Source organism: Branchiostoma belcheri, unplaced genomic scaffold, assembly GCF_001625305.1.
Source record: "Branchiostoma belcheri isolate BF01 breed outbred unplaced genomic scaffold, Haploidv18h27 scaffold4, whole genome shotgun sequence".
NCBI lineage: Eukaryota > Metazoa > Chordata > Leptocardii > Amphioxiformes > Branchiostomatidae > Branchiostoma > Branchiostoma belcheri.
In genome coordinates this window covers 2295485-2322090 of record NW_017804020.1, presented here as the reverse complement: position 1 = coordinate 2322090, position 26606 = coordinate 2295485, and the positions used below count along the sequence as shown (strand labels likewise).

Below are 26606 nucleotides of genomic sequence, written 5' to 3'. Positions count from 1 at the left end.
CTAACATGTTTGTCTACATCTTGCATAAATTGCAGCACAAAGGACCCATTAAAGACTGTAGCAGCCACCAAATGTATGTTTTCTTTCTTAGCTATAGCTAAATCTTTTGTTAATGTACAAGAATTTTTACACTAAGCATACCAGAATCTATACAGTTTACCTGACAAAGCCAACCTTGTACCACTATATCCATATTTGCTTTGTACCATTGATTAAGGGGTCATTATTACCATGCATATACAAATACTGAATATCCTACACCTTTTCTTACTTTGAAATCCCAGGCTATGGTTATTTTCTGGTATCCTAAAACATCTAGTCAAGACTGAAAAAGTAGCCTGCACTTTCCAAGTTTGAAATGTGGTGCAAAAGATACAGTAAAACCTGGACATGTACAAAACACTGTACACTTTTTTTTTGCTGGTTACTTCTTTAAACATGCTACATTTGAATTATGGCACCAGATTACCTATAGAAGTTCCTGCACAGAACTGGAAATGTTTGAAAAGTACTGGCAAAGTGTAGACTGCAGAGGTACTGACTGTACTGTGTTTTGTACTTATAAGTGTGAGCTACTTTGAATTCTCTGTCTGTACATGTAGATGTGCATGTATACCGCATGTATGTGGTATCATATTCTTATTCCTTACATGTAGACACATAACACATAGTCATACCAATCTCCAGGTTTGCATATTTTGTACATGTACTTCTTCACAGAGTATAAAACTTTTTCATGTATTTTTCTGATCATATTCTTCAACAGCCTGCTTAACCTACCATTGACTTATCATTAGATTTTTCTCACTTCTAAATGTTGCAAACAAAAAAAACAAGAACAATGAAATGTACACCAGAATGACCACCCACAACACTATTTCCATACATTTCTCGAGTAAAAATAATATGCCTAAATCAAAATCAAAGCAACAAATAATGTCTAGCTCTCCCCTACGTATTGAGATCATATTAAGGACCTACAACAGAATAGACTAAGTGTGTTACTGTCAAACCCTAATTGTTTGACTTCTCTTCCATGGTCTTGATAGCATCCTTCAGCTCTTGAATGCAGCGATCACCCAGATCTTTAAGACACTCCTTCAGTGCAGGTGACAGCTTCTCTTCTATAGTTGGGTCTTTCCTGTAGCAGAATTTGTAGTGGATACATGCAAAGAATTACTTTCTTTCAGAGATATCATGCACGTTCAACTACCATGTTTTCAATAGTAATGTAATAAATGCCACACATCTTACACATACATCATACATGTATCCTAGGACATCTTACAGTTATCTAATGGACTTCAAACAATGTCAAGTTCAACATTGTACCTGGCACTTAATCCTCGAGTCCAAACAAACTTGTCAAAATTCAACTTCCATAGAGAAAAGATTGAGAGCATTATGCACCCATGTACAGAATAGCAGTGTTGTCATTTTTGATACAGGTCAGGAGCTAAAATAGAGATTTACCAAATCCCGGTATAGTGGAATATTTCGCTAACAATCACCCCTTGCACACCCCTCTTCTTGCAAATTTGTGTATGAAGCACTCACGTTATAAGCATCTTGCAGACAGTTCCAATTGTCTCACAGTCCTGTCTGTAGGCCTGTTGAAGGAAGAGATAGTACAGTCAAACCAGTTATACGTCATATTAAAATAAAACAGTCAAGTCCAACTTTACACTATCAAGAATAAGACCCTTCTGTTAACCAACCAAATGTCTCTGATTAAACATTAGACATTTTATGCCCTAGTACTAAAAAAATTGATGACAATTGCTCCATACACAAGCAAAAATCAGTGATGCATATCAATATTGTGCAAAGTACAAGTGAACCAGTGATGGGTAGCAACCGTCGGGTGGGCTTAGCCTTCAAGAGAACAATTAAGTCAGGCTTAAAGGGAGAGAAATCGTACGTGATTGAGGAAACAAACCTCTTCGATCTCCCTTCTCTTCTTCCTGATCTGCTTCAGCAGTAGGTCTTCCTTGCTCAGTGTCTTGGACCCAGCCTTGCCCCCAGAAGCACTTCTGGACCTCGTGCTTGAACTGTCGTCGCCCTTCCCCTCCGATGCCGTCTTTTTGGACGTCGGTGGAGGGGACGCCTTCCCACTGTTGTTCTTTGACCCAGTTTTGGGTGCAGATGAGTTTTTGCCAGCCTTCTTTGCGGGTTGTTTTGGTGACTTGGAGGGGTTTCTGCAGAGTCGGATCCAGACGGGTGGGAATTACTGGGCGTGGATGGCGTGGAGGTTGAAGCCGTCCGAGGCGGCGTTCTAGTGGTGAGGCCACGCTTGATGTCCTGGATGCTTGTCCCCCCGCGGTCTGGGGAAACACTCCTCTTCAGGGGGGACTGGGAGAATTGGGACGGGCCGGCGTTTGCGCTGGGAGATGCAAACATGCCCGAGGTGGACGCCATGTCGCCTGCTGCAGGAGGGTGGGATATCGTGCTTTCAGGAATGTAGTCCCCGTAGCTACCGCTGCGTAGCCTTTTGGGCGAGTGGTCCCTGGTTAGACTGGAGTTGCGCGACCGTTTCCCCATGGCCTGCATGTTGGGGCTGTACTGCTCCATGTAGTCCCCGGGGTGGGGGTGGGGGGAGGTGGGGGAGTGCTGCCGCATGGGGGACATGCTGTGGTGGCGCGACGGGTCCACGCCCATGTGCTGCGGAGGGGTGGCCGAGTGGTGGCGGGGAGGGGTGGCGCTGGAGCGGTAACGCTGCGGCGACACTGACCGGTGGCTGGTCGGCGTCATCGAGCGGTGCTTGACCGGGGTCAGCGAGCGGTGCTTCTGCGGGGACTGCTGGCGTCTTCGCTCGGGGCTGTGGCTGGAATGCGTGCGCCGTGAGCTGGGAGACCGGGAGTGGGAATGCGCTCTGTACATCTCCTCTTCTCCCGAAGAGAACTGTAGAAAAACAAGCAACACAAGAGCAATCATTTCACATATTTCCTAACAAAAGAAAAGTCCACAACTGCCAGTGTGATTTGTCTTTGTAATTTGATTCTGATTTGTTTCCTTGAAATGATCAGTCCCCAGTGCCATCTACATCCTGAAGACTCACCCTCTGGTCACTACTCCTACTGCGGCTCCTGCTGCGGCTCCGGCTGCGGCTATAGCTCCTCCTCGCCTGCAGAACACACACCAACAGTCTTCTCTACTGTCATGTTACCTTAGTTATGGAGTCAAGCATCCTTCAGCAAAACATGTACCCCACACATGCACAGACAACAGACACAGGGACAAAAAATGACAAATCACTGCCATAGTCAATGAGCACTCAAATATTTCACAGAAATCAGCATCACATGTACAACCAATGAAGATTAGTACAATTTCAAACCAAGAGAGCTTGCTCCATTTCCAATACAGTAGAATGTTCATGTAACATCAGGTCCTGAGTTGTAGTTTGTAAACCATTTTAAAATGGGACTAAGGCCACACCAATTTAATCTGTTGGTTCTCGGATTTTTTCAGAAAAAATATGAAGCGACAGGGCGAAAAAAATAAAAATAAAAACAGGTCTAGGCATCCTGTTATAGGCTTAAATGCTACAAAATGAGCCATGAAGTCAACACAAAAGGCTGGGTTAAAATTTAAACATTGAATTTTGAACTTTTAATCAAACCACTGCAATGACAGATGGGAAAACTGTAACAACTAGGAAGGACTTTCCTCAACTGTTGGGGGACAAAACATGAGCATTTTTCAGTTCATTCAGGACCAGAATCAAATTTTTTTTTTTTTTGCAAATCAGAAAAAATCGAAGAGGCGAATCCGAGAACCAACAAATTAAATTGGTGTGGCCTAAAGTAACCTAAGATGACTGACACTGTAGACAATGCAGAAGTGCAAAAAGTATGGCTTTGTAATTACACAATACCTGTATCGATGAAATTTGTAGAAAACATACCGGTATTTCTGAAGCTCAAAAAATCTTTTTTTTTCTTCTTAAGACTGATTTCAACATCAAGGTAATAATTTTCATCCTATATGTAATATTCATGCACATAGTATTTTCAAGGCCAGTCAACAAGGATCTACAAGTTAGAACCTATCCCAGCATAAAACTGCTAAATTGCAACTGTCCATAGAATAATCAGAATGATAGAAAGAATGAAGATACTTGTTCTGACCTGTCTATAACCTGGTTTCCGTATGAAGGGGTTGGCGGCTGCTCTCAGTCTTAGCACAGACTTTTCCCTGAAGCCCATAGGCCCTGCGCCGCGGGCTCCAGACAGGTTGTGTGCGCCTGGGGTTCGGATGGCAGTCCCTCGCTTCAAGTGTTGTTCTATAGTACAACAAAGACCGGTAGTTTAGTTTAAAAGGTTCTTCATGAAACAAGCACAGCATACACTCAAGGGATTTATTCAAGATATGTTCTGGGTCAACAGTTTTTTTTACATATCATAAAAAGAATGTATAAGTTTTTGGCATGATTTTTTTAATGTTCTTAAGTCAGAAGATATTGCCGACAGATAATAATTCTCAACTTCTATTAAGAACTATTTTTGCTAACGAGAATCTTGATTCTAGTTAGCAAAGATGACCTTAATTCTTAAGGTATGACACCCACAAGAACATTTCTTGCATATCATCATAAGTTCAAACATTTAATCTAGAAGACATCGAGCTCAGAGTACAGAACTTAACGGTCAACTATAATAGAAAAAGTAAATTGATCATTGCCTGGTTATGAATCATCATGCAACCAATCACAAGAACACATCAGTTGAATTAGCATAATTGATTGACAGCATCATGCATGACAGTTAAATTGATCAGTGCAAAGATGTTTCATGGGACAAGTGCAGGTAGAAAGTGGCAAGACAGGTACAAAGGCAAGCACTTTTAGAAGGAACTAAATCACCATTCCATAGTTATAGTTAATTTGAAATTAAAGCCTTGGCTTCACAAGGGGTATCTCAACAGGCATTACAAAACTAATGTTTGACTTAGTAAAATCTTTTGCCTCAGTTTGTAACATATCTTAAAAGATATAGATTAAATTGATTTCTCATGTGGATTGTATAAAATTATCTAGATCTAGACATTCGTTAAAGAAATTAAAACAGTATTTTAGTGCATTCCTGTACCAGTGTTGAACTGTCCATACATAATATTAATACTGTCTGTATTTAGTACATGTGTATAGGACTAGGACTGGCACCTGGTGAAATGTCATTTCAATGGATTAACTTCTATGCATTATATATGACAATGACTCAGTATGAGGAAGTGTTTTTGTATTTTCTCCAGTTGCGTATGCACTTACCCTATAACATACGCACCCCTAGGCTTGATTTGGGGGCAATGCTAAACATGACCAAGTGGGTTGGAATGTCGAATGTTCATACTTTACATGATCAGATTAGTTTTACAGACATGTCCTTCTGATGATGCTTGCCAAAAAGCTGTTTTGAGGCACAGTTTTGGAATATTTAGCATCCAGAATGGACTCAACACAAAGGTTTTAGAACACGACTTAAAAACGAAAACCTTACGATAATTTCTATCGAAAGACGACTTTAGTGTCTAAAACACCACCTCAACTAGAAAGGTTTTAAAAGGGTGTACGCAATTGGAGAAAATACGGTAGACGTACAGTTAATAATTGTACATGTAGTACTAGCAATAAACAATAAAACGTGCTTAATATCATAGTACAAATTCTATGGGGTGGTTACATCATAAAATACATAGAAACAACCACATTCTAGATCCTGAAACACAGTTAAACATAATAATGTTGTAGCTTTTAATAACTCTTTATAACACATTTGAGGCATACAAAAACATGCACATGTACCTGTTGAGAGCCACCCCTTGTTGCCGAGAGGTCACAAACAAAACAGAAGACAAAGACTTTTCCTGTTGGCTTTTTTCTTCCACCCCAAAAAGGCCTTTCATTGTCCGACGTCAATCACCAACCAGGAAATGTAACTACTCGTCAACGTTCTAATGTTTGGTAAACCACCACCCATGTGAGCAACAGATCAGTTTATTTAGATAACCTCTGTAAAATGGCTGGTGTTGGTAGGATGCAATGGCATGCCCTTAGCTTGGGGTGAAAGAAAAAAAAGAGGAAGTTTGCCACGAAAGCATATAGACACCTTTTCCCTGCCACCACTGAAATCGGCCCCGACCAGAGGAATGTCGTCGGAAGTCTTTAAACCAAGAGATCTGAACACGGGATCCAAATATCAGCTTACCATTGTACCTGTAAGGGGGACAGCATGCAAGGTTATAGGAAGGGAAGGTTGGATGTGGTCATGCATGAGCACTGTGCCTACTGTCCTTGGTATTAGCTTCGTGTTTGTACATTTCTCGACCAGTCTCAGCCAAGCAGAAAAAAATGTGGGGTCGTGTAGCCATTTTTTGTCAGCACGCTATAGCGCTTTGATGACGATCCTTTGAACACCACTACGGCTTCAGTTCTTTATGTACACCTTGAACAATTGCCAGTTATTCAGTTTTTTCTTTCTCCTAAAATTTTCGTAGTGCCTATATTTTCAAACAGCTTTACTTGGGCTATCAAGTCAATTTCATGCAGGTTGGAGAATTTTTTTAAGCTCACTGTGATAAGAATGCAGACAATTAGAAAAAACATCAAAATTTCACTCCAGTCTCTATGCAATAACATATGCATCTGAAGGAACAACTGCGACAGTGTCTATCAACCAAACGCCACGGTCTGCGTGGTAAACTTTGAGCAGTTCCGGGGCTTAGGCAAACAACACAGACTCGAGCCCATATCCTGTTTTGTTTTTTACTGCCACGCCCGTCAAAACAAAGTATCCGCCAAACCAACACACAATCAGACTGTTTCCCACTACATAATTATCATATTTCCAAGGTAGAATTTTGTTTACCGTTGCCTCCTGATTCTCATGATTCCTTATTTGCTGGGATCGTGTTGAGAAGAGTTCCAGAAGGTGATACCAAGTCAGCAGCGGGCACACACCAACCTTTCACCCCACACACACATACCCACACCCACATGCGTACTGACCTCGTACTTTAGCCCGGGCCGCTCGCAGATCCTTGAACCAAGACAGGCGGATTCGCGAGCCCAGAACGTCCTTACCATTGAACCTGTTCGAGACGTGATCAACTTGCAATCAATGCGTAATCAATCCCGGGAACTTTGCAAAGGCGGTGTGCCACATAAGACATGACAACGTTAAGCTTATTGGGGTGTATATTTTTCTTTTCATTCGCATGTGCAGATGCACTCGGGAACACAAAATACCTACCTGATAACCTGAAAGAGCTAACAAGCTTCTCGGGTAAATATTCAACTTGAGGGTAAATATTTAACTAAAAGGTAAATATTCCACTTTCAACAATAAAGGAGATCTGTCAGGTCCTAAAATTATTGAGTGTTTTCACAACTCGGTGGGTTTTGAAAATTTTTTGGCTACTTGAAGTTGAAAACATTGACTGATACATGTAGATAAAAAATTCGTGTGAAAACGACTCATTTCATTATTACTCCTTTTTTTTTACCTACAATGATCATTGTTGCACTGAGCATATAAAAGCCATGACAATTTTAGCTGTAAACTTAAAATTATGACTGTACTACACCAAGTAGCATAATATAAAACATTTAATTGTACCTTAAGCCTTTGTTCAAATAATCATTCAGAAACCAAGGAGCATATAATTCTTGAGTGCAACGTTCACAACGAAGGTGTTGAAATCACCACTTTTCCATGAATGTCACGTGTAAATCTATTGTATCTATTGACACTACAGATTAACCATAAACAACAGCGAATTTCAGTGCAATTCGAAACAAAATTGTGCAAGCTAAGTAGTTATGGAATTGAATTTATGCCAAATCAAAACAAAGGATTTTTACCTGAAACACCACCCGTGCATGCACCGATCCAGACAAATTACAGCATAAACCAAGCTACCAAAAGCTCAATAACCCTGGTCATATGACTGGAGTGTTGGTTAAACATAAAGCACACTATTGGTGGCAGGTCTCTTCAATGGCAACTTAAAATATTCATCAAGCATTTAATGAATATTTGAGTACCCTCTACATAGCATTTTATTTAAAGCAAAAAATTATCTGCCATGTGAAAACCGACCACTACACGTGCAACTGCATATTTTGCTCATGTCATGTACCTATAACTATAAAATTACAAGAATGCTACAGTTTGGTAAAAATATAAGTGAGACAATGTACTGTGCAAGAAGGCTCAAGGGTGGTGTAGGCATGTACATCATACATGTGCAGAAATCAACAAAAACAACAACAAAAACATCATTCCTCAAGATGAAAAAAAAAAGATAATATCAACTAGTGTACAGAATTTTAGGATCAAAAGAGCAATTTGAAAGAGGTTTTCACTTTGAAAACATAGCCATTGAAAACAATTTACACACATGTATTATAATGACATAAAAATTATTCAAGCTTTTCACATTAAGTTCTACAATTATTGTAATATAATATGATAAATACATCTATATACACCAGAAGGTTTAAACCTCCTTGGTATACAGATCATGTTTCTTACTTGTTGAAGATTTCCTTGGCAATGTCTCTCCTCTGGAAGCGAAGGGCCACAAACAGGACTTCTTTGTTGTCAGACTGCTTGAAGAAGTCATAGGAGCATTTTCCACCATGCTTTGTAAAGAAGTCTCTAGAAATTAAAAAAAAACACAAAACCATTCATACAAGTGTGATTCAAGACTCTACTTATTACTAAGGTTTGTAACATTAGAACATTTTGCATGGTAAAAAGTGCCACTACTTTTAAATTGTACAGTTGAATTTTAATTTACCATCATGATAACCTGCATACTGACATCATCAACCACACAGCAATGAAAAAAGTGTTCGTAGTTTCTTTGAGAGCATTTGGAGTTGACTAATTTTGACATGCATTGGGACAACTGTAGATTATTCATCACCCATGTCGTATATTATGTAGAATATAATGACTTTGTATAAAGAACATACATTCGTGCAAACATTCTTGATTGGAAACCTAATTACTCCACATGTCCTCATTCCCACACATATATAATAAAGCAGCCACGTGGTAAATAAAGTAACTGACTTGAAATCAACATCAGGGAATACTACATAGTTTTGTGGTGGCTTTTATTTTGCAGAACAGGGATTTGCATTTGAAGCAAGTCTGTTGTATGGCAATGGCAATCATACAAGGGAGACATGTTTGCAACTTGTCATGAATTCACGGTGCAGAGACCAAGAAAATAAAACCACTGTGAAAGTTTCAGGATTTACAGTAACAACTTATTACATCTAATTGTAAAATATAGACATCAATAATGCAGTAGCCCAACTGCAAAATTGAACTACACGTTTATCAGAAATGCTACATGCAATTACAAATAATATCTTTAAAGTTGTTTTGTTTGGGTTAGGAAATGTCATTCCTGCAAATTGCATGTTGCATGTGGGTGCTTATTGAGAAATGAATTATTGATTATGTCTCTGTAATTCCACCTCAGCTCATTAATATCAAATTAATGTACATTCCATCATGAAGCTAACAACAGGTGGAAAGACCAACATATATACACAGACGACATTTATATTGTTCGAACTAGAGCTGGTAAAAAAGTCTGACCATGTGAACTAGAAAGTAGCAATCCAAGGTCAGGGCTCGAAATACTGGGTGCATGGTGCACCTTAGTGCACCCAAATATTTTATGTGGGTGCATCAATGCACCCAAATATTTTTGTGGGTTTATTTATGTAACAATGTTAAAAGTATATTATAATATACACAAAGTGTTAGATAGACAATAAAATCATTGTTATAGTACTTTTTAGTACATAGTTAGTTTTTGCTGACATTCATCTTATATGGTGCACCCCAAAGAATTTTTGGGCACCCAGTTTTTCAGGTTGGGTGCACTTATTCCCAAAAATAAATTTGCATTCACATTTGCATAATGATGTCAACCCACTTGAGATCATTATTACAGATCCACAACTATTGTAATTCGCCATTTTTCTTTGAAAAAATTCTCATACACCAGGACTACTCCCCCCCCAAACAAATATATGGTCACATGCAGTTCAAGGGAAAGTCAATTGGTGGTGTCTTTTACTTAGTTTTAGCTAACAGATTTGTGATTACATTGTATATGGACAGATATTCAATTGGACACATGCATCAATTTTCCCAGTTAAATCCAAATTAGAGATAAAAAAATAAGGAAATGTCGTTATGATACTTCTTGGAACTATTCCCTTTGTGTCTGTTTCTACAGTGCAGTTTCTGTATATTTTCTGTCCGAGGAAGTTCTCTCTCTGAGGGCCATCTCTGGTTAAAATGATTTTTCACCGACAAAAAAATTGTATTGTGTAATGGTGAAAAAATAGGATCATAAATTCAACATGTCAAACATAAACAGTATACAATATTAAAAAGGATGTTATTTTAAAAAGACCTCATAACATACTTCTCCGGACCAAGGAGCTTTAAATTTGCTTTTTAACCTCCTTGACCAGATTTAACTCATAAATTGATAAAAGATACAGGGTACTCATTACAATGTATTGAAGGCACAGTGCATCTACCACAGTACCAGTGGACTAGCCCCCTGCTGTATTGATTGCACTACTGTGTGACCCAAGGGCTGTTGAACTTGAGATGTACTTTTTTTTCAAAGAATTTGCATGTACAAATGATATAAATAAACAAAAACAATGTTCATTCATATAGCCAATATGTGATTGCATTGTGCTTATCTACCATTTATGCTGAAAATTTTACTTAGTCAAGTTAGTGTAGTGTTCCTTTATATTATGCATCCTATCCCCTGCTACCCCCCTCCAAACCATACTAGTATGTAAACAACTTCTGAAACAAAACAAACACAACAAACAAACAACAAACCTGAATTCTTCATTTGGGTCTTTAAGCTGTTATCGACCACCAGTTCAATATGCGATCATGTGAAATGATGATTTATGAGACAAATTTTCTTTCCTGCCACCAAAATGCGGAACTAACAACAAACACAAAGAACAGACTTCCCGTTTCCCGCCAGATGCAAACATGGGACAGCTCGGCTGCATCCTGAGATATAACATCCCCTCAAAATCGTCTGCGACAGTGTAGGGATGTGTCAAAACGTTAATTGAGTCACAAATTTTCCAGCTAGTTTGTGCCTAAAGAAATTAATATGGACGAACGGACGCACGAAAATATTATTATGAAGTCAATGAGATGGACACCCACCCAGCGTGACAGCAAAATTTGGCGCGCGTTTTGTTTACAAACAAGAGAGCGACGCCACCCCAAAAACAAGCCAGCACTGACAGAACACTTCTCTGGGAATATTCTGAGGTAACTCACATGATTTCGTCCTTGTCCGTGCCTCCCCGGAGCCCCCTGATGAAGAGTGTATGTTGGCTGGCCGGGACGTAAACTCCCTTCAGACCAAGACCCGCCATTTCTTTCCAGTCGTCTGACCTGTTCCGGGGCGCAGGCGCAAGCAATGAGGCTCCTCCAGAGGGTTTACAGTATCCAGATATAGTAGAATAATCTAAAAACCTTTTGATAATTTGAACTTTAAAACTTTAAAATCTACCTCACGCTTAATTTACGTGGTAATGATGATGAAGATGTTGGTATATCTGCTTGTAAACGGAGATAATCGTATTGAAAGCGGCGCCAGTGAATACTCTATAAGAGACACACATTTCGGGTCACGGAGAGGTCATCAGCTGGAAACCCGGAAGTGTTGGAACAGGGGCTCCGATCACATGGTTAGTGCCTTTATAAGTTATCATAAGTAACGGGAGCTTGACCTATTGTAGTTAATATTAACTTGACAAATTATACCAGTATCATACGTAGGCATATAATCGATACAGCAGGGCTATGTAACCTCGGGATTTACCTTTTTAGTTACCTTGACGTTACAGTGTACAATATTCAATAAACATGATTATCATGTTTATAAAACTAGTAAATTATTTTCAACGTAATGTTTACAGCCCTGGGTCCTTACTCGCATTTCAAAGCAGCGTTCATGATGCTTGTTTTAGCAGCTTCACACACACAGTCGTTAGTGTATGATAGTCTTGGATTAATCCTCCCATTGTTTTCGGCCATGCAATTAACACCTTCTGATAAAACCCTGGGACAATGGATCTGGTTTCAGAGATAATTTTTATTCATGAAAAAAAAGTCTGAAGTATGTTCAGCTTGGTAATTGTACATTCACTACAGCTTAAAAATAGTTTAGAAAGAATATATATCATGTAAGTTGTGGAATTGTTTCTGTGTCCCAAATCATTATAAACGTATTTAATTAGGTCAGTCTTATTTCAATTAGTATACCTTAATTGGCTGACATTGTTATTAAGAAATAGAAAAAGTTGTTAGCAAATGTGTATTAAATGTGTATTAATTGTGATCAAAACATGGTGTATTGTGATCACAGTGAAAATAATAATCCAATCAGTCACTGAATCATACATGTGTTTTTTTATTGAATATTAATTCTTCTTCCACCATTCCAGCCATTAGATCGTCCACCATGAGTACAGAAGCTCTCCCCCCTCTGGAGTCAGGAAAGTTTATAGCAGAAAACAGTCAGGATGTGAAGGTGTTACAGGAAGGAGTAAAGAAGGCGGCCAATGTGGTAATAATTTTATCGTTGTATTATGGCATTATCTACACAAGAATATATGCACAGAATTTAGTCCTTATTCATCAATGTTCGACTTCTATATGCAATGTCCTTGATCGATATTTGCAAGTTTAAATTTAAAACTTTCCTTCCACCACAAGCGATAATGATTGTTCTCCTAGAGCTAAATTCAACCAGTCACTCTCGTCTTCTTCAATAGACTTACGTGATGCGGGCCGACATCGTTTACCAGAATATCTTGAAAACACTGCAAGAATGTAAGAGATTATATGAGGGAATAGAATCAGAATCACCCAACTTTCATTTTTGGAGCTTAGAGAATATTCTGGTACATTTAAGATCAAAAGATAGTAGTGTACTTCATTTATCTTGATTGATTGAATTTTTGTTTCAGATTTTTGAGAGCCTGAGGAAAGGAGAGTTCTCTGTTGAACTGTGGAAGGGAGCAGGAGCTACAGACGGGCATGAACTCAACCCAAAAGTTATGGATGAGAAGGCAGTGGACTGGTAAGTTCAGAAGGCATGCATAATTTCATTGTCAAAGGATTTTCAACAAATAAGAGACTTCCAAGAATTATTTATTTTGTGAATGTATAAATGGAGCATACTGTAGTTCCTGATTTTTTTTTTCACGGTACTTTTATGTTCACTGTATTCACTGTCATGTCTGTACCGTGAACTTATTATTACATTGAACAATTAAATTCCTCTACTTTCTTTTTCCTGCACCTGTCACCACAGTGAATATATAGTTCCGTGAACATGTCCACTTTTCTCAGACTGTGAAATTTTGCTACCGTGAACATAAAGGGAATTACATTGTGTGATTGTGGGGAAAAATCCAATTGAATTAGATCATAGAATGTATTATAGCCCATATGTGCTGTATGACATAACTTATCCCCATATTACATGATCATGGTTTATGTTTCATACCATGATTACACATTACACATTTCTATCATGAAGCAATTTCAAACTGTAATTTCCAACACAAGAAATCAGACCTACCCAAACAGTTGAGTTTAAAACTCATTACAAGTTAATTCAAGCAAATACTTTGTTGTCTTTTCCAGGATTTTTCTGGTGGACACCCTGAACTTTTCCTTCTGGAGTGAAGATGAAGGCAAGAAGTACAAAGTCACCTACAAAGGACAAACCTACACAGGGTACTGGTCACTATGTGCTGCTGTCAACAGGGCCATGGAGGTCAGTGTACTGCATGAGCTTTTTTTAATGAAGAATTACCACATTTGTGGAAGGATTGACAAACATGTAGTACAAATGTACTAACTATCATCTCTTCAAGATGTAAGACCAGACTCTCAGGTTTGAACCACTCACACCAGGAATGTATGACCTGAAAAACTCATGCATGTACTTTCCAAGAACTATCGTAGAGTGGGATTTGGGGCACAGTTGGGGCATCATCACTAAGAAAGCTTTAAACAACTCCTCCAAATAGGTAGGAATCCTTCCATCACGAAAGATGATGGTAACACTCTAGGTCCGTGGTCCTCCAAATAAATGTGTGAAGATTGGGTGTAACATGTCATTCGGTGTAATAGAGCTAGCTACTGCCATACTACGTGATACTGCATGCCTGTGAAGCTGGTGTGTTATGCCAAAGGGCGATTATACTGGCTATTCCAGTACGGATACAGACACCTGCTCTTAGACTTTTCAATCTTCGAACTTCCCCTCAACAGAAACCCCTGGACCAACTGGCAATTGCTAATCTATACTTAATTTGAGATGACTTTGACTTTATCTTCCAGGAGGGAGTGCCAATAACCAACCCAGGGTACTATGCAGGTATGACCCTACAGGAGCTGGCCTATCTCCTCAGGTCCGACTCAGATGTAGACATGCCCATGTTACAGGACAGGGTCAATAATCTCCAAGAGGCAGGCAAGGTGCTTAAGGAGGTAAGCTAAGAAAAAAGAGAATTTTTTTCCTCCCTACGTGAAATATAACAAGAGGAGGGAAAATGATATCATGTTAGCTGAATGTACTCATCATCATAGCTTTTCTTTTACATATCAAACATGTAATCACAAAACGTGGTGACCTCACACTCAAATTTTTCCAACATATTTACCTTCGCCAAGAAGGTTATGTTTTCAGGGGCGTTCGTGTATGTGTGTGTGTGTGTGTGTGTCTGTCTGTCTGTCTGTCAACACGATAACTTGAGAAGGCCTTGATGGATTGTCTTGATACTTGGTAGATGGGTAGGTCTTGATGAGACCTCAAAATGATTAGATTTTGGACCCCCTAGCGGCTTGTTATGGTACTGCAGCTGAACTTCCTGTTTTGATATCTCAAGATCCAGACATGCTATGGTGATGAAATTTAGATGGCAGATAGCTCTTGTGCTGGGGAAGAAGTGACGTGAGTTTAGGTCCCCTAGCGGCTTGCTCTAGAACTGCAGGGGGGTTTAAAGGACAAATGTTTAAAAGAGGATAACTCAAGAACCGATTGATGGATCATCGTGATTTTTGGTATGTAGGTAGCTTAAGTGATGCTTGACATAATGATATTACAATTATGCGAATATTGATGTAATTTGCATAATTAATGAGGAAATTCTATAAATCAGCTGCATTCCATGATAGGAAGTTCAAGCTTGTAACATATGTTATTAAGAACGAGAGAAACACAGGCAAATATTGATTATGCAAATGAAGACTTAATTTGCATAATTAATGAGAAAATGTTATAATTGCGTAGTGGTAACTGCCTGGAATTTCATACTTGGGGTGTTTGAAAGTTAAGTGAAGGTGAACATAATTAAACATAACTTATTCAAATAAGGACCACATTTGCATAATTTATGAGAAAATGGCATTCTTTGTTAAGATAAGACTGTCTTTTGGTGGAGAATATGATCAACAGACTGATATAATTCATGCAATTGAGGATCCTATTTGCATAATCAGGGTGATTAGTATATTTCTTATTCATAAAGGCTAACATCATTTGGCGAAGGTATGAGATCGTGGAACTCTAGTTTAATGCTGCCACCAAGACAGAGGACAATACAGTACAAATGTACTCATTTTCACCTGAGCAAAGTGAGAAAAGTTGTGTAAATTGCCTTTTCCCAAGGGCATAAGATTGGTGGCATTATAGGGTTCCAACCCAGGACCTCTTGGTTCTGGGACAAACACTCTTACTGTTATATGCCACACAACCTCACCTCACATCATAACTTGTCACAATGGCTCTCAAGCCAGTTCCATGTACAAATGTACTCCCAAACCTACTACTAGTAACTACCTGAATCTTTGTTCCAGAAATTTGATGGGAGTTTCGTCAACTGTATCAAGAAGTGTGGAGGCAGCGCACAGAAACTCTTGTCTCTGGTGGTCTCCAACTTCTCTTCATACCGAGATGAGGCAGTGTACAAGGACAAAACAGGTACTACACACATTGTTCTTTTTTCTGCAACCCTCAGTGGCTTTAATTTACAAGATCATTCACAGGTTGGTTGGGAGCAAAGTTAACTCAAATTCAACTGGATTTGTATAGATAGATAGGCTCTGCTTAAATCTTGTCAAACTGCTCCAGACCTTCAGCCAATCTTGGTTTCCTTTCCCAAAGCCATGGTACAACATCAGGGCATACTTGTGGATATGAATCCAGGATCTATGGGTTCTGAGCCAAATACCTAACAATAATATCACACAATCCCCCGGCCCCTAAGTCTCTGTATTACAGGGATGATATTCTGTTCTTCTGTTGTTACAGTTGCCATCTACAAGCGAGCACAGATCCTCATTGCTGACATCTGGTCGTGTTTTGAAGGCCAAGGTTACGGCTCATTTGATGACATCAGCTCCATCACAATGTTTGCTGACTACAGGTACAATGTACATGGAAATTTCATTACATGTATGTCATACCTGGGCCTTTAGAACATTCGATATCGCTGTTACAGCTAGTGATAACCTTGTCGTATCGCACAGGATCCTAACGGTTATCACACAGGCTTAAAAATGTTCCATAGAATAATTTGAAAGCATTTATGTTTTTTATCTGTTGCGTCTGGTTGCTAGGGTAACTTTGTCCAGGTGCATTAGTACATGTAATAGTGAATAGACTTCTTGTCCTGCATGTATGAGAAAGCTGAAAATGTGTTTCACGCACATCACCTACATTGTGTGTTGTTTTTAATCTAAATACAGGGTACCTCAGGCTCTGCTGTACTTCGATGCCCTTGAATACAGCCAAGCTTTGCTGGACAAGCTCAACAACAGTGAGTTACTATGTATACATCAAAATATTTCTAAGAGTGGTGGACAGAAAGACATTGTTACCTCCAGGAAAAATGGAGGTATGTTTGGGTTAGCCTGTGTTTACACAAGATCTCACTGCCTGGGGTTAATTCAATAATTGAACCCTTTTGACAGGCGGCTACTGTTGTGATTTTGATATAGGTTGGTAGGTCTTGGAATGAAGGTCAAGTTTGACTTTGAGCCTCCTGGCTGCTGTCCTTGGTACTGCAGCAGAACGCCTTTTGTCCTGTACAAACTATGTTTTTTGTGGCAGATGTAGCCTTTGATGTCTGGAAAAATGGGTGTAGGTTTGGTCCCTTTAAAAGGTTGTTCTAGAGGGCAAGCATAATCAGTCCATGACAACCTAACTCATTCTCTCACTCACTCCTTTCCAGACCACATGTTCACATCAGGTGAGAGAGAGGAGGTGGAGATCAGGGGGTGTTCCATCTGGGCTGTCAAGGTCAGTACAGGTCAAAGTGCAAATCCACATAAAAATACTGAGCTCATATAAATACCATCAGCAATTACTAGTAATTACTTTTCCTCAGTCTCCTGGGTGGTCGTCTTAAACAAGTTTGACTTTATATGAATCTGTTGCAACTAAATGACTTGTGGCACAAACTGCTTCAAACAGTTCATTCAAAAATGTTTTATTCTACAATAAATGTAAGTGACAAAATTACAAGCATTACATTTAGAAAGATTTATAGTAAATGTACTGTCAAGCAAGACATGTAGTTTTGCAAACAGTGATATTCAGACTATTGCAAGAGCAATAATCTATTATTATAACCAAATTTTCCACGATTTCTGATGAATGTTCATTTTGGTCCATGTTGCATCAGAATTTTGCCCATTACAGATATCTTTCTTGATACAACTTTTGAAAACCATAGATGGGTTGTCATCCCTACATACACAAGCATGACCTTAAACAAGACATTCTACCGTAGTGCTATGCACAATACATGCCAGCTTTAGGGAGGACACAACTTATGTTCTGCTGAAAATAAACTTTTTCCCATTGATTCCCCATATTAACTAGTCTTGATCCCTCCTAGTTCTGATGCACCCTGACTGGTATAGTCCACCAGCACGTTACCCATGTGGTCATTCAGGGTCTTGAACTTCCTCTTACGATTCCCAACCTACATGGAAAAAACAAACATTATTAACATGTGGAGAATCAGATGCACCCAAGTATACTCCAATGGTACCAATTCTACATCACACAGTCCAACTGCACTTTGCTGCTATACATGTACATGTGTGTCCCTTGTTTTGAAACATATGGCTAGAAATTGGTTATCTATTTCTAATGCAAAATAATTTCATGTACATGTGTGTCCCTTGTTTTGAAACATATGGCTAGAAATTTCTAATGCAAAATAGACACGACCAATTTGTATGACAAGCTGAAGCATTGTTTCACATCATGGAATACATTTACATCCTCAAGAGAACAAAAGCAAAATGGCAAATGTGTATACGTAGCATACTGTAATAAAGAAAATATGGTAATCATGCTAAATAATGTACAATATTTAGGGCAATAAAGTAGCATGTTTTGGGGCTATTTCAAATGCTCTAAGTATGAAATACGGAAAATGTGCTAAGAAATAGCAAGTAATTGTCAATATCAGATTTCCTCATCCAGAATACTAGTATTCTTTTGTTTTGCCACCCTGAAATTGCATTGGAGGCCTTTAATTTAATGGTACTTTTACAACAGTAGTATACCTTTTTCCTCTTCTGTACTGGTGCTATTTTCTTCCCTGTGTCCTGTACAAAGCTGATGCCTTGTCTGTTCAGGTATTCTTCAATCTTTTTCTCATCCATGGAGTCCACTGCTACAGACCGCCACAGCTTCTGGATTTCTGTGGGAAAATTGTTAAATATGTATATTAATAACATTTCTACAGTTTACTACTTTAAGTAAATTTAGCAACATTCTTTATCTTTCACAAAGTGAAACAAGAAGATATTTTCATACAACAATGAAATATTTAAAGTTTTATTATTGTTCCTTTGTTTACACGTTACATGTACATGTACTTAACTAGTTATCCATTCTTTAAAGTTAGTTGTGTATCCTTAGTTGTGCTTACCTTCATCTACTGTGAGCTGGCAGTCTTTGTCATTGTAGAAGAGTACTTTCTTCTTGTCTATTGGTCGAGTGATGGTCAGGACACGATCTCCTAATGCCTGTCAAGGATACATTTGTATATGTATATTGATGAGCATAAATTTAAATAGATTTGAAAATATAATGTAAATTTTACAGTCAAACCATGAAATAACAGAAACAAGTTGAAAACAAAAAATTCACTCGATAATTTTGGACTGAAGTAAATATGTTATTTTTGTATGATACTTGTAAATTAGTTGTAGTTAATATACAAAAGTACAATTATGTATGTACAGTATACTTGGAAAAATGACTATAAATGAGAACCTTTTTTTAAGTAAAGAGACTTTCTTAGGAGGTATAGAACTTCACGTCGTCAAGATGATGAGTTTTGTAAATAATAAAAAGAAAACCTTTTTCACACCTTAATTGCTTTCTCTGACTTTGGCAAGCCTTCCTGCACATCTTCTAGTAGAATTCCTCCAAGTCCATTTTGGTCGTGCTTATCCAGTAGTCTCAGAAGGGCCTTCTTGTCCTTCAAGTTGTACTTGGGTTTGAAGACGAACCGTCCGTCTGGGAGAGTCTGTATCTTGTGGTTATTTGGCAGGGCTTCTGTCCCCAGCCAGTTTTTAGTCGCAGTCGTCACGGTCAGTTGTTTGGTTTCGTCAAGAATTTCTTCCAACGAAAGCGGGTGCGTAAACCCTTGTTGGTGTCGAGTTTTCATGTAGTTTATGATCTTGGCCAAGACGCTGAACTTGTATTGAGACGTCCCCGGCGCCGTTTTGTAGTCAAAACTACTGGATTTTTTAGGTTTGTTGGAAGAAATGGCTGAAAAGGTACCTGATGGCTTCGCCTTCTTCGCGGGTTTTCTCGAGGTAAAGTCGTCAGGTTTGGGCTTGCGTTTCTCGACCGCTGGCGTGGCCAGAGCCCGCTTTTTGAAGGCCTCGCGTTCCCGGAGTAGTGCTGGATCCATCGTGTGTGTTTTGAGTCCAACAGATGACGAATTTCAATGAATTTTAGACATTTCTTGAGCACAAAGACTTACCCGCAACTTTCCTCTCGGCTTCGAAAGTAAGAACTGAAATTTTGTTAGTGCGCGTGCGTACACGCCCTTTCGACGATTACATTTTTCCAAAGGATGGTTTTAAATATCGTGTAAAGAAAAAAACTGACGAATGAATAAAAGTTTTCAATAAAAAGATATAATATCAAGAAGACAAAATATTTAGAAGTCAAATTTGAAGTTTTTTATGTAAGATTTATTGTTTTATTAGGATTTTTTATAGTAAAACAAATCTAAATCCCTCTAAAGTTGAAATGAAACATCCGCTGATAAAAAATTCCAAGATGGCTGCCAAAGTATGGAAAATGTAGAAATTTTGTGGTTTTCTCATCTTTTTTGAGCTAAACTACGATAATGGAAGGTAACGCCATGGTGAAAGAGGAGGATTTAGAGAAGGCGGAGGTGGACGCCATTTCCACGGCGGCTAAACACGTCGCTAACATGCTGCAGAGGCCGGACCAGTTGGAGAGAGTGGAGCAGTATCGCCGGAGGGTGGCCAGGAAGAAGGCTTCCGTGGAGGCACGACTGAAAACTGCGGTCCAGTCTCAGCTGGACGGCGTGAAAACCGGCTTGGGGCAGCTCGGGACGGCGCTACAGGACGTGCAGGAGGTAATAAAAGAGATGATGGGCATAATAACTGCATTTCAGTTTTTATACTGTAGTATGTGTCACTGCAAATCCAGATCAAAATGACATCAAAACGATAGATCATAGAGTAGGTCAAAGGGCAAAAATTTAAGCATCTTCTTCCAAGGAGGTTTATTCATAGCCTGTGAATTATCTGCACTCACACTCAACGCTTATCAGAAATAACAATGAGGCGAGGTGGGCTTGGTACGTTTAATGTTTTAAAAAACATGAGAATTCACCAAGACCAAGCCCGGAGGGAAGGAGAGGGGCGATGAGGGGGAGAGTGCAGTAACTGTAGTAGAGGGGCGTAGCTAGTAAAATACTACTGGGACTGTACGAAAGTGATACAAAAGTGATACAAAAGCGATACAAAAGCGATATAAAAGCGATAACTCGAGTAGGTGAGCTCCCACTACCCCGCTACGCTACATGTGATGACAATAGACAGATGACCTCTGGGTCAAGTGAGGTCAGGGGTCGTATTCCGTGCATCTAATTAATTTCTTTGATCTGTCGCCCAAATAACTACTATACACAAGCTCTCGGCTGGAGGTTAATGACCCCCACCCCAAGGGGCAACCTAGGGCGGCGGCCGCCAGGAGCGCGATTTAGTCAGGCTAGTTTATTCATACCAGACTTCGAAGTTGATAACAGATTTAAGCATAGCATGTCACTGTCATGATACAAATTCTATAATATTGCAAGAAGAGCTGATTTATAAAGTATGGTCTCCAAAACAATAATTCTGACTCCACCCATTTCCTTCACTTGTCGTTTACAGGATAGACATTTTATGTAACTTAAGGGCACAGATTCCGTACGATTTCATTGACACGAAGTAAATAATCATGAGCACTATTTGTGCATATGATAATATCATGTGTTTTTCATCAACTGTATCAGATTTTCAGTTTAAACCACAGTGCAAACAGTTGACTGCTGAGTATGCTGCCTTTTCTGTCAAAAATTTGTTTTTTATGTGAAATCACAAAGAAATGCAATCACTCATAGTTCTTATCTCCTTATAACTTTTTCACATTTCTTTCCCTCAGGTTCAAAAGCAGTTGAACGAAGTTGAAGAGACGTACAAGAAGTGCCACGAGCTGAACGAGAAGCTGAAGGAAGTGAAGGCAGTCGGAGCTCGGCACAGCCAGCTGGCCTCCGCCGTGGAGAACCTCAAACACATCTTCACCGTACCAGAAACAGTGGAGGAAACCCAACAGTTGATCAACGAGAACAAGTTGTTGAGAGCTCACAAGCTCCTGACGGACTTGGAGACCTCGCGAGATGACCTCCTTCACGAGATGCACAAGCTGCCCTCTCCCAGCCCTACGGATAATGCACTACTGAGGCATTATTTCGCAGACGTTGGGAAACTGTCGGATTCCATGGCCAAACAGCTTTGGTACAGCATCTCCCGCGCCCTGAGCATGGTACGGAAGGATCCCACCATGTTGGTCACGGCACTGCGAATCATAGAACGAGAGGAACGGACAGACAAAGAGATGTTGCAGCGACAAAAAATCACAGGCTTCCTCCCACCAGGGAGACCCAAGAAGTGGAGAGAGACTTGCTTCAAGACCTTAGAGGTGTCCGTTGCGACCAGAATTGAAGGCCATCTGCCGGAAACAAGGGACCTGAACAAGATGTGGCTGGTGCGTCACTTGGAGATCACCCGCAAGTACGTCTTAGAAGATCTGAAGGTGGTGAAGGTGATGTTTCAGCAGTGCTTCCCGCCCGACTACAACATATTCCAGCGTATGGTGAGCATGTACCACAACGCCCTGTCGGTGCACCTTCAGGAACTGATCTCGGACGAACTGGAGTCCAACGAGATCATCTCCCTCCTGATGTGGTACAACGCGTACGAGTCGGAGGAGCTGATGGGCAACCACGAGCTGGAGATCGACACATCGCAGCTCACACCGCTGCTGACGGAGGAGACCACGGCCAAGCTCCAGCAGCAGTACCTGAAGACCCTGTACAAGAACGTCACGAGCTGGACCACCAACACCCTGAACAAGGACGTCAACGACTGGCAGCAGGACACCGAGCCGGAAGCGGACGGTGACGGGTACTACCTCACCCAGCTCCCGGTCATCGTGTTCCAGATCATCTGGGAACACTTGGAAGTGGCGGCACTGGTCAGCCCCCGTCTGAAGTTACGAGTGGTGGACCTGCTTCTCGAGTGCGTACTGCGCTTCACCGAGCAGTACCAGGAGGCCATCACCACATACAAGACGACGCATTTCGAAGATCGCAGCGGTTCACTCTTCTTCACTGCCTACATGATCGCCATCATCAACAACTGCCTCGCCTTCAAGGAGTACACTCAGCAGCTGAAGACGAAGCACCTCGCCTCGGATGAAAATCAGTCACGCGAGTCCAAAATCCAGGCCGTCATCGAGCAGTTCACCGGTATCGGCAAGCGAAGCTGCCACTATCTCTTAGATGAGGTCTTCACCGACTTGGAGCCTCATCTTAAAGGGCTGGTGACGCGCCAGTGGGTGACCAGCGACACCGCCGTGGACACCATCTGCGTGACCGTGGAGGACTACTGCCGCGACTACGTCCACCTCAAGCAGCACTTCTTCGTGGAGCTGATGGTGGAGGCCGAGAAGCGAGTCACGGTCGAGTACATCATGGCGATGATCGGGCGCCGGATTTCCTTCAAGAATTACGAGGACAGGAAGGCTTGCGCGGAGAAGGTGCAGAAGGAGGCCGCCCAGCTGATCCAGCTGTTTTCCAAACTGGCGCCGAGCCAGGAGAAGTCCCCCTGCGAGGTCCTCAAGGTCATGGCAGAGGTCATCAAGCTGCAGGACACGGCCTTCCTGTCCTTGGAACTGTCCGGTCTGGTCAAGGACTACCCGGATATCCAGCCGGAGCACATCCAGGCCCTGCTGGCCCTCAGGGGAGACGTCAGCAGGTCCGAGGCGAGACAGCTCGCGAACGAAGTCCTCGGGGACGAGGCGGAAAGAGCCAAGAAACCCGCGCCTCCCCCCGGTGGCATGTTCGCACAGATCACCATGCAGCCAACCATGCCACTCATCAGGAAAAACTGAAGCACATTGGTTGTGAAATACAATTGTTGGAGTCAGTCACATGTATCATTGTGGTACAGTACCAAAGCCATTAACAGGAAAATATGCTCCTTTACCATTAGACTGCAAAGAAACGGATTGCACCTTTAGACTGCATAGCACACTATGCTGTTACTGTTTACTGATACATGTGGTATAGTATAGGCCTGATATGTATGCCAACCTGTCTTCAATAGTGTCTAAATTTGAGATTTTAGGATTTTCTTTGCTTTAAGATATTGGCTGGAGTCCTAGATGTTGTAGAGAAATAAACAAAAAATTATGTCACTTTACAGTAATATGTATTTGTGTCAGACAGAAGAATGGTAATTGTACATTGAGGCAATAGGGTGATGAATATACATAATATGCTATAACATTGTGTTGATTAGTTGAAAAATTAATGGAAATTATTTGTATTATGGTTTAAAGACATAATGTTGAATATTATGCAATTGAACACCATTAAATAACGAATGCTCAAAGTAATCATGTTGCATTTTTAGTGCTGGGTATATCAGCAAGTTACAGCTCTTGTAATCAAAACAATTTCATTACTGTATATATATATTTAGGCTGTGGTACATTAAATTGAATGATGCTCAACATCTTCAGCTTCTGTCCCAACATTTTTTCTTCTATACTGCTGGTAACTGTAACTAGCATCAATATAAGCTATGAATCATAGTATGATGATTATGAACTTGGCAATAGACATAAATCATCTTGGCATTAGCTACATGCACTAGTAGTAGTACATTCGTTAAGTAAGTGCTTTACATTATATTTCTACATCTTGAAGAGCACTTCTTGATTGACACAAAAGGATTGGAATACGCCATATTATGTATTACTACCAGGTACAGCCTGTCTTAGGTGGCAACATGCTGGACAGTGTTAGCACCAGTAGAGATTAACACCAGTTAAGTGTTGAGGGTCCAATCTTTGCCGGTAGCATGGCATAACACATAACATGTAATTCTTTCCACATGTATCAAGTATTTCAAAATCATTCCATGTATGGAAGTACTGTTTTGGGTTAGTGGGTGGTTGTGGGTTTGCGTGTATGTGTTTGACTGTCTGGATATAATAATTAGATTCGATAGCACATGGCTAGGTTGACAGGCAAGATGACAGGTCAGAAGGTCAGACACAGGAAATGGGGTGAACTTGCAGGTCACAGAATCTGGACTGGAGCCAGCAGGAATTAGAGGTCAACATGAGGCTGTGGGGAACTTGGGAAGTCCAGCATTAGCCAACCCTCATCCCACACAGTTTCCATCTTAGTCCCGATAACCTCATCCAATCACCTCAGCTTACTAGTAAATGTACACGAAAACTCAAAATACTTTCCGGAACTCTGGAATCTCATGTTTTTCTTTGCAGCTGATTGAGGACGAGATTTCACGCATGGTGGCAGCTGACCCGGCGGCTAAGAACGTGATGGTAAACGCCATCTTGGTGGACAACTACCTGTGGGACCTGAGACGTGCCCAAAGGTCAGACATGGACAAACTGCCCTTCCACAGGATAAGGACCATCTACTACTGATAGACTGGAAGATCTACCACTGGTTCACTGCTTGTGGGAGGGGACAGTCCTATGTTCCAATGCCCCTATGTTTTGACGCCCCAATGTTTTGATGCCCCTATGTTCTGACGCCCCTATGTTCTGATGCCCCAATGTTTTGATGCCTCTATGTTCTGACGCCCCAATGTTTTGATGCCCCTATGTTTTGATGCCCCTATGTTCTGACGCCCCAATGTTTTGATGCCTCTATGTTCTGACGCCCCTATGTTCTGACGCCCCAATGTTTTGACGCCCCTATGTTCTGACGCCCCTATGTTCTGATGCCCCAATGTTTTGATGCCCCTATGTTTTGATGCCTCTATGTTCTGACGCCCCAATGTTTTGATGCCCCTATATTCCGATGCCTTAATGTTCTGTCGCCCCTATGCTAAGACACCCCTATGTTTAGACGCCCCAATATTCCTATGTTCTGATGCCCCTATGTTTCGATGCCCCTATGTTCCACATAGGGTTAGGGTTGTCGGACCATAGGTTGTCAGAGCTGTTAGAGGATGAAGCAGTAGAGCTAAGGGGCATCAGAACATTGGGATTGGGACATACATGTAGGGGTGTCAGAACATGGGGGCGTTGGAACATGGACATTGATGATCATTAAAGCATTGGAAAATAGGGGCATTTGAAAGGAGTATCGGAACATAGAGGTGTTGGAACATAGGGGCGTTGGAACATACCGGTAGGAGTGTTGGAACATAAGGGCTTTAGATCATTGGGGCATTGTTACGTAGGTGTGTCAGTGTATTGGAACGTAGAGGTTTTAGTTATCTCCAGGCAGATTCGGTTTGTGGGACGAATGTTGGATACAAGTGACCAACATAAACTCCCCTTGCCCCACCGAATCTGCTTGGAGATCGGAGTTTTAGAACATAGAGGTGTCAGAGCTGGAGTAAGATGTTACCTTACATGAAACATCACAGATACCAAGCTGATTGGCCAGACCTAAACGCGTCAGAGTAGCTATAAAATGTGATTACTAGCGTAGTAACATGACAGTTATGCATGGTTAACAGCACTTCTGTCAAAATTATACATGCATTCGTGTCAAACACTAATCATGCCATAGCCATGTACGTGAAATTATTCTATCTAAAGTTTCAAACTGTAGATAGAGGGGACCAAAAAAATCTTTATGATACAACATACATGCCTCTGTTTGTCATTATGTCAGTGAGCTACAA

At 40.6% G+C, this 26606-nt stretch overlaps 3 protein-coding genes and 1 pseudogene across 4 annotated transcripts; 2 read left to right on the top strand and 2 right to left on the bottom strand.

Moving 5' to 3' along the window:
* Positions 1 to 522: 522 nt before the first annotated feature.
* LOC109477033 lies at positions 523 to 11502 on the bottom strand (annotated as a pseudogene).
* Positions 11503 to 11705: 203 nt separating this feature from the next.
* On the top strand, positions 11706 to 26569 carry LOC109477053 (UPF0553 protein C9orf64-like). 2 transcript variants are annotated; one of them, XM_019778084.1, is made up of 10 exons: positions 11706 to 11770; positions 12530 to 12651; positions 13055 to 13167; positions 13737 to 13869; positions 14439 to 14588; positions 15957 to 16080; positions 16411 to 16525; positions 16848 to 16918; positions 17333 to 17400; positions 25228 to 26569. In XM_019778084.1, the coding sequence occupies exons 2-10, from the start codon at positions 12547 to 12549 to the stop codon at positions 25390 to 25392; spliced, it is 1044 nt and encodes a 347-aa protein (XP_019633643.1). In that variant the 5' UTR covers positions 11706 to 11770; positions 12530 to 12546; the 3' UTR covers positions 25393 to 26569. The 2 variants fall into 2 exon arrangements, with proteins under 2 accessions (XP_019633643.1, XP_019633644.1); XM_019778085.1 differs by having other exon boundaries at positions 11737 to 11770; positions 12537 to 12651.
* On the bottom strand, positions 17575 to 20156 carry LOC109477061 (general transcription factor IIE subunit 2-like). Its single transcript, XM_019778101.1, has 4 exons — positions 19493 to 20156; positions 19049 to 19145; positions 18681 to 18817; positions 17575 to 18088 (listed from the first exon to the last, which is right to left on the bottom strand). Exons 1-4 carry the CDS (start codon positions 20039 to 20041, stop codon positions 17978 to 17980), a joined length of 894 nt encoding a protein of 297 aa, XP_019633660.1. The 5' UTR covers positions 20042 to 20156; the 3' UTR covers positions 17575 to 17977.
* Positions 20400 to 23840, top strand: LOC109477027 (exocyst complex component 3-like). Its single transcript, XM_019778047.1, has 2 exons — positions 20400 to 20740; positions 21814 to 23840. Exons 1-2 carry the CDS (start codon positions 20486 to 20488, stop codon positions 23821 to 23823), a joined length of 2265 nt encoding a protein of 754 aa, XP_019633606.1. The 5' UTR covers positions 20400 to 20485; the 3' UTR covers positions 23824 to 23840.
* Positions 26570 to 26606: the final 37 nt, after the last annotated feature.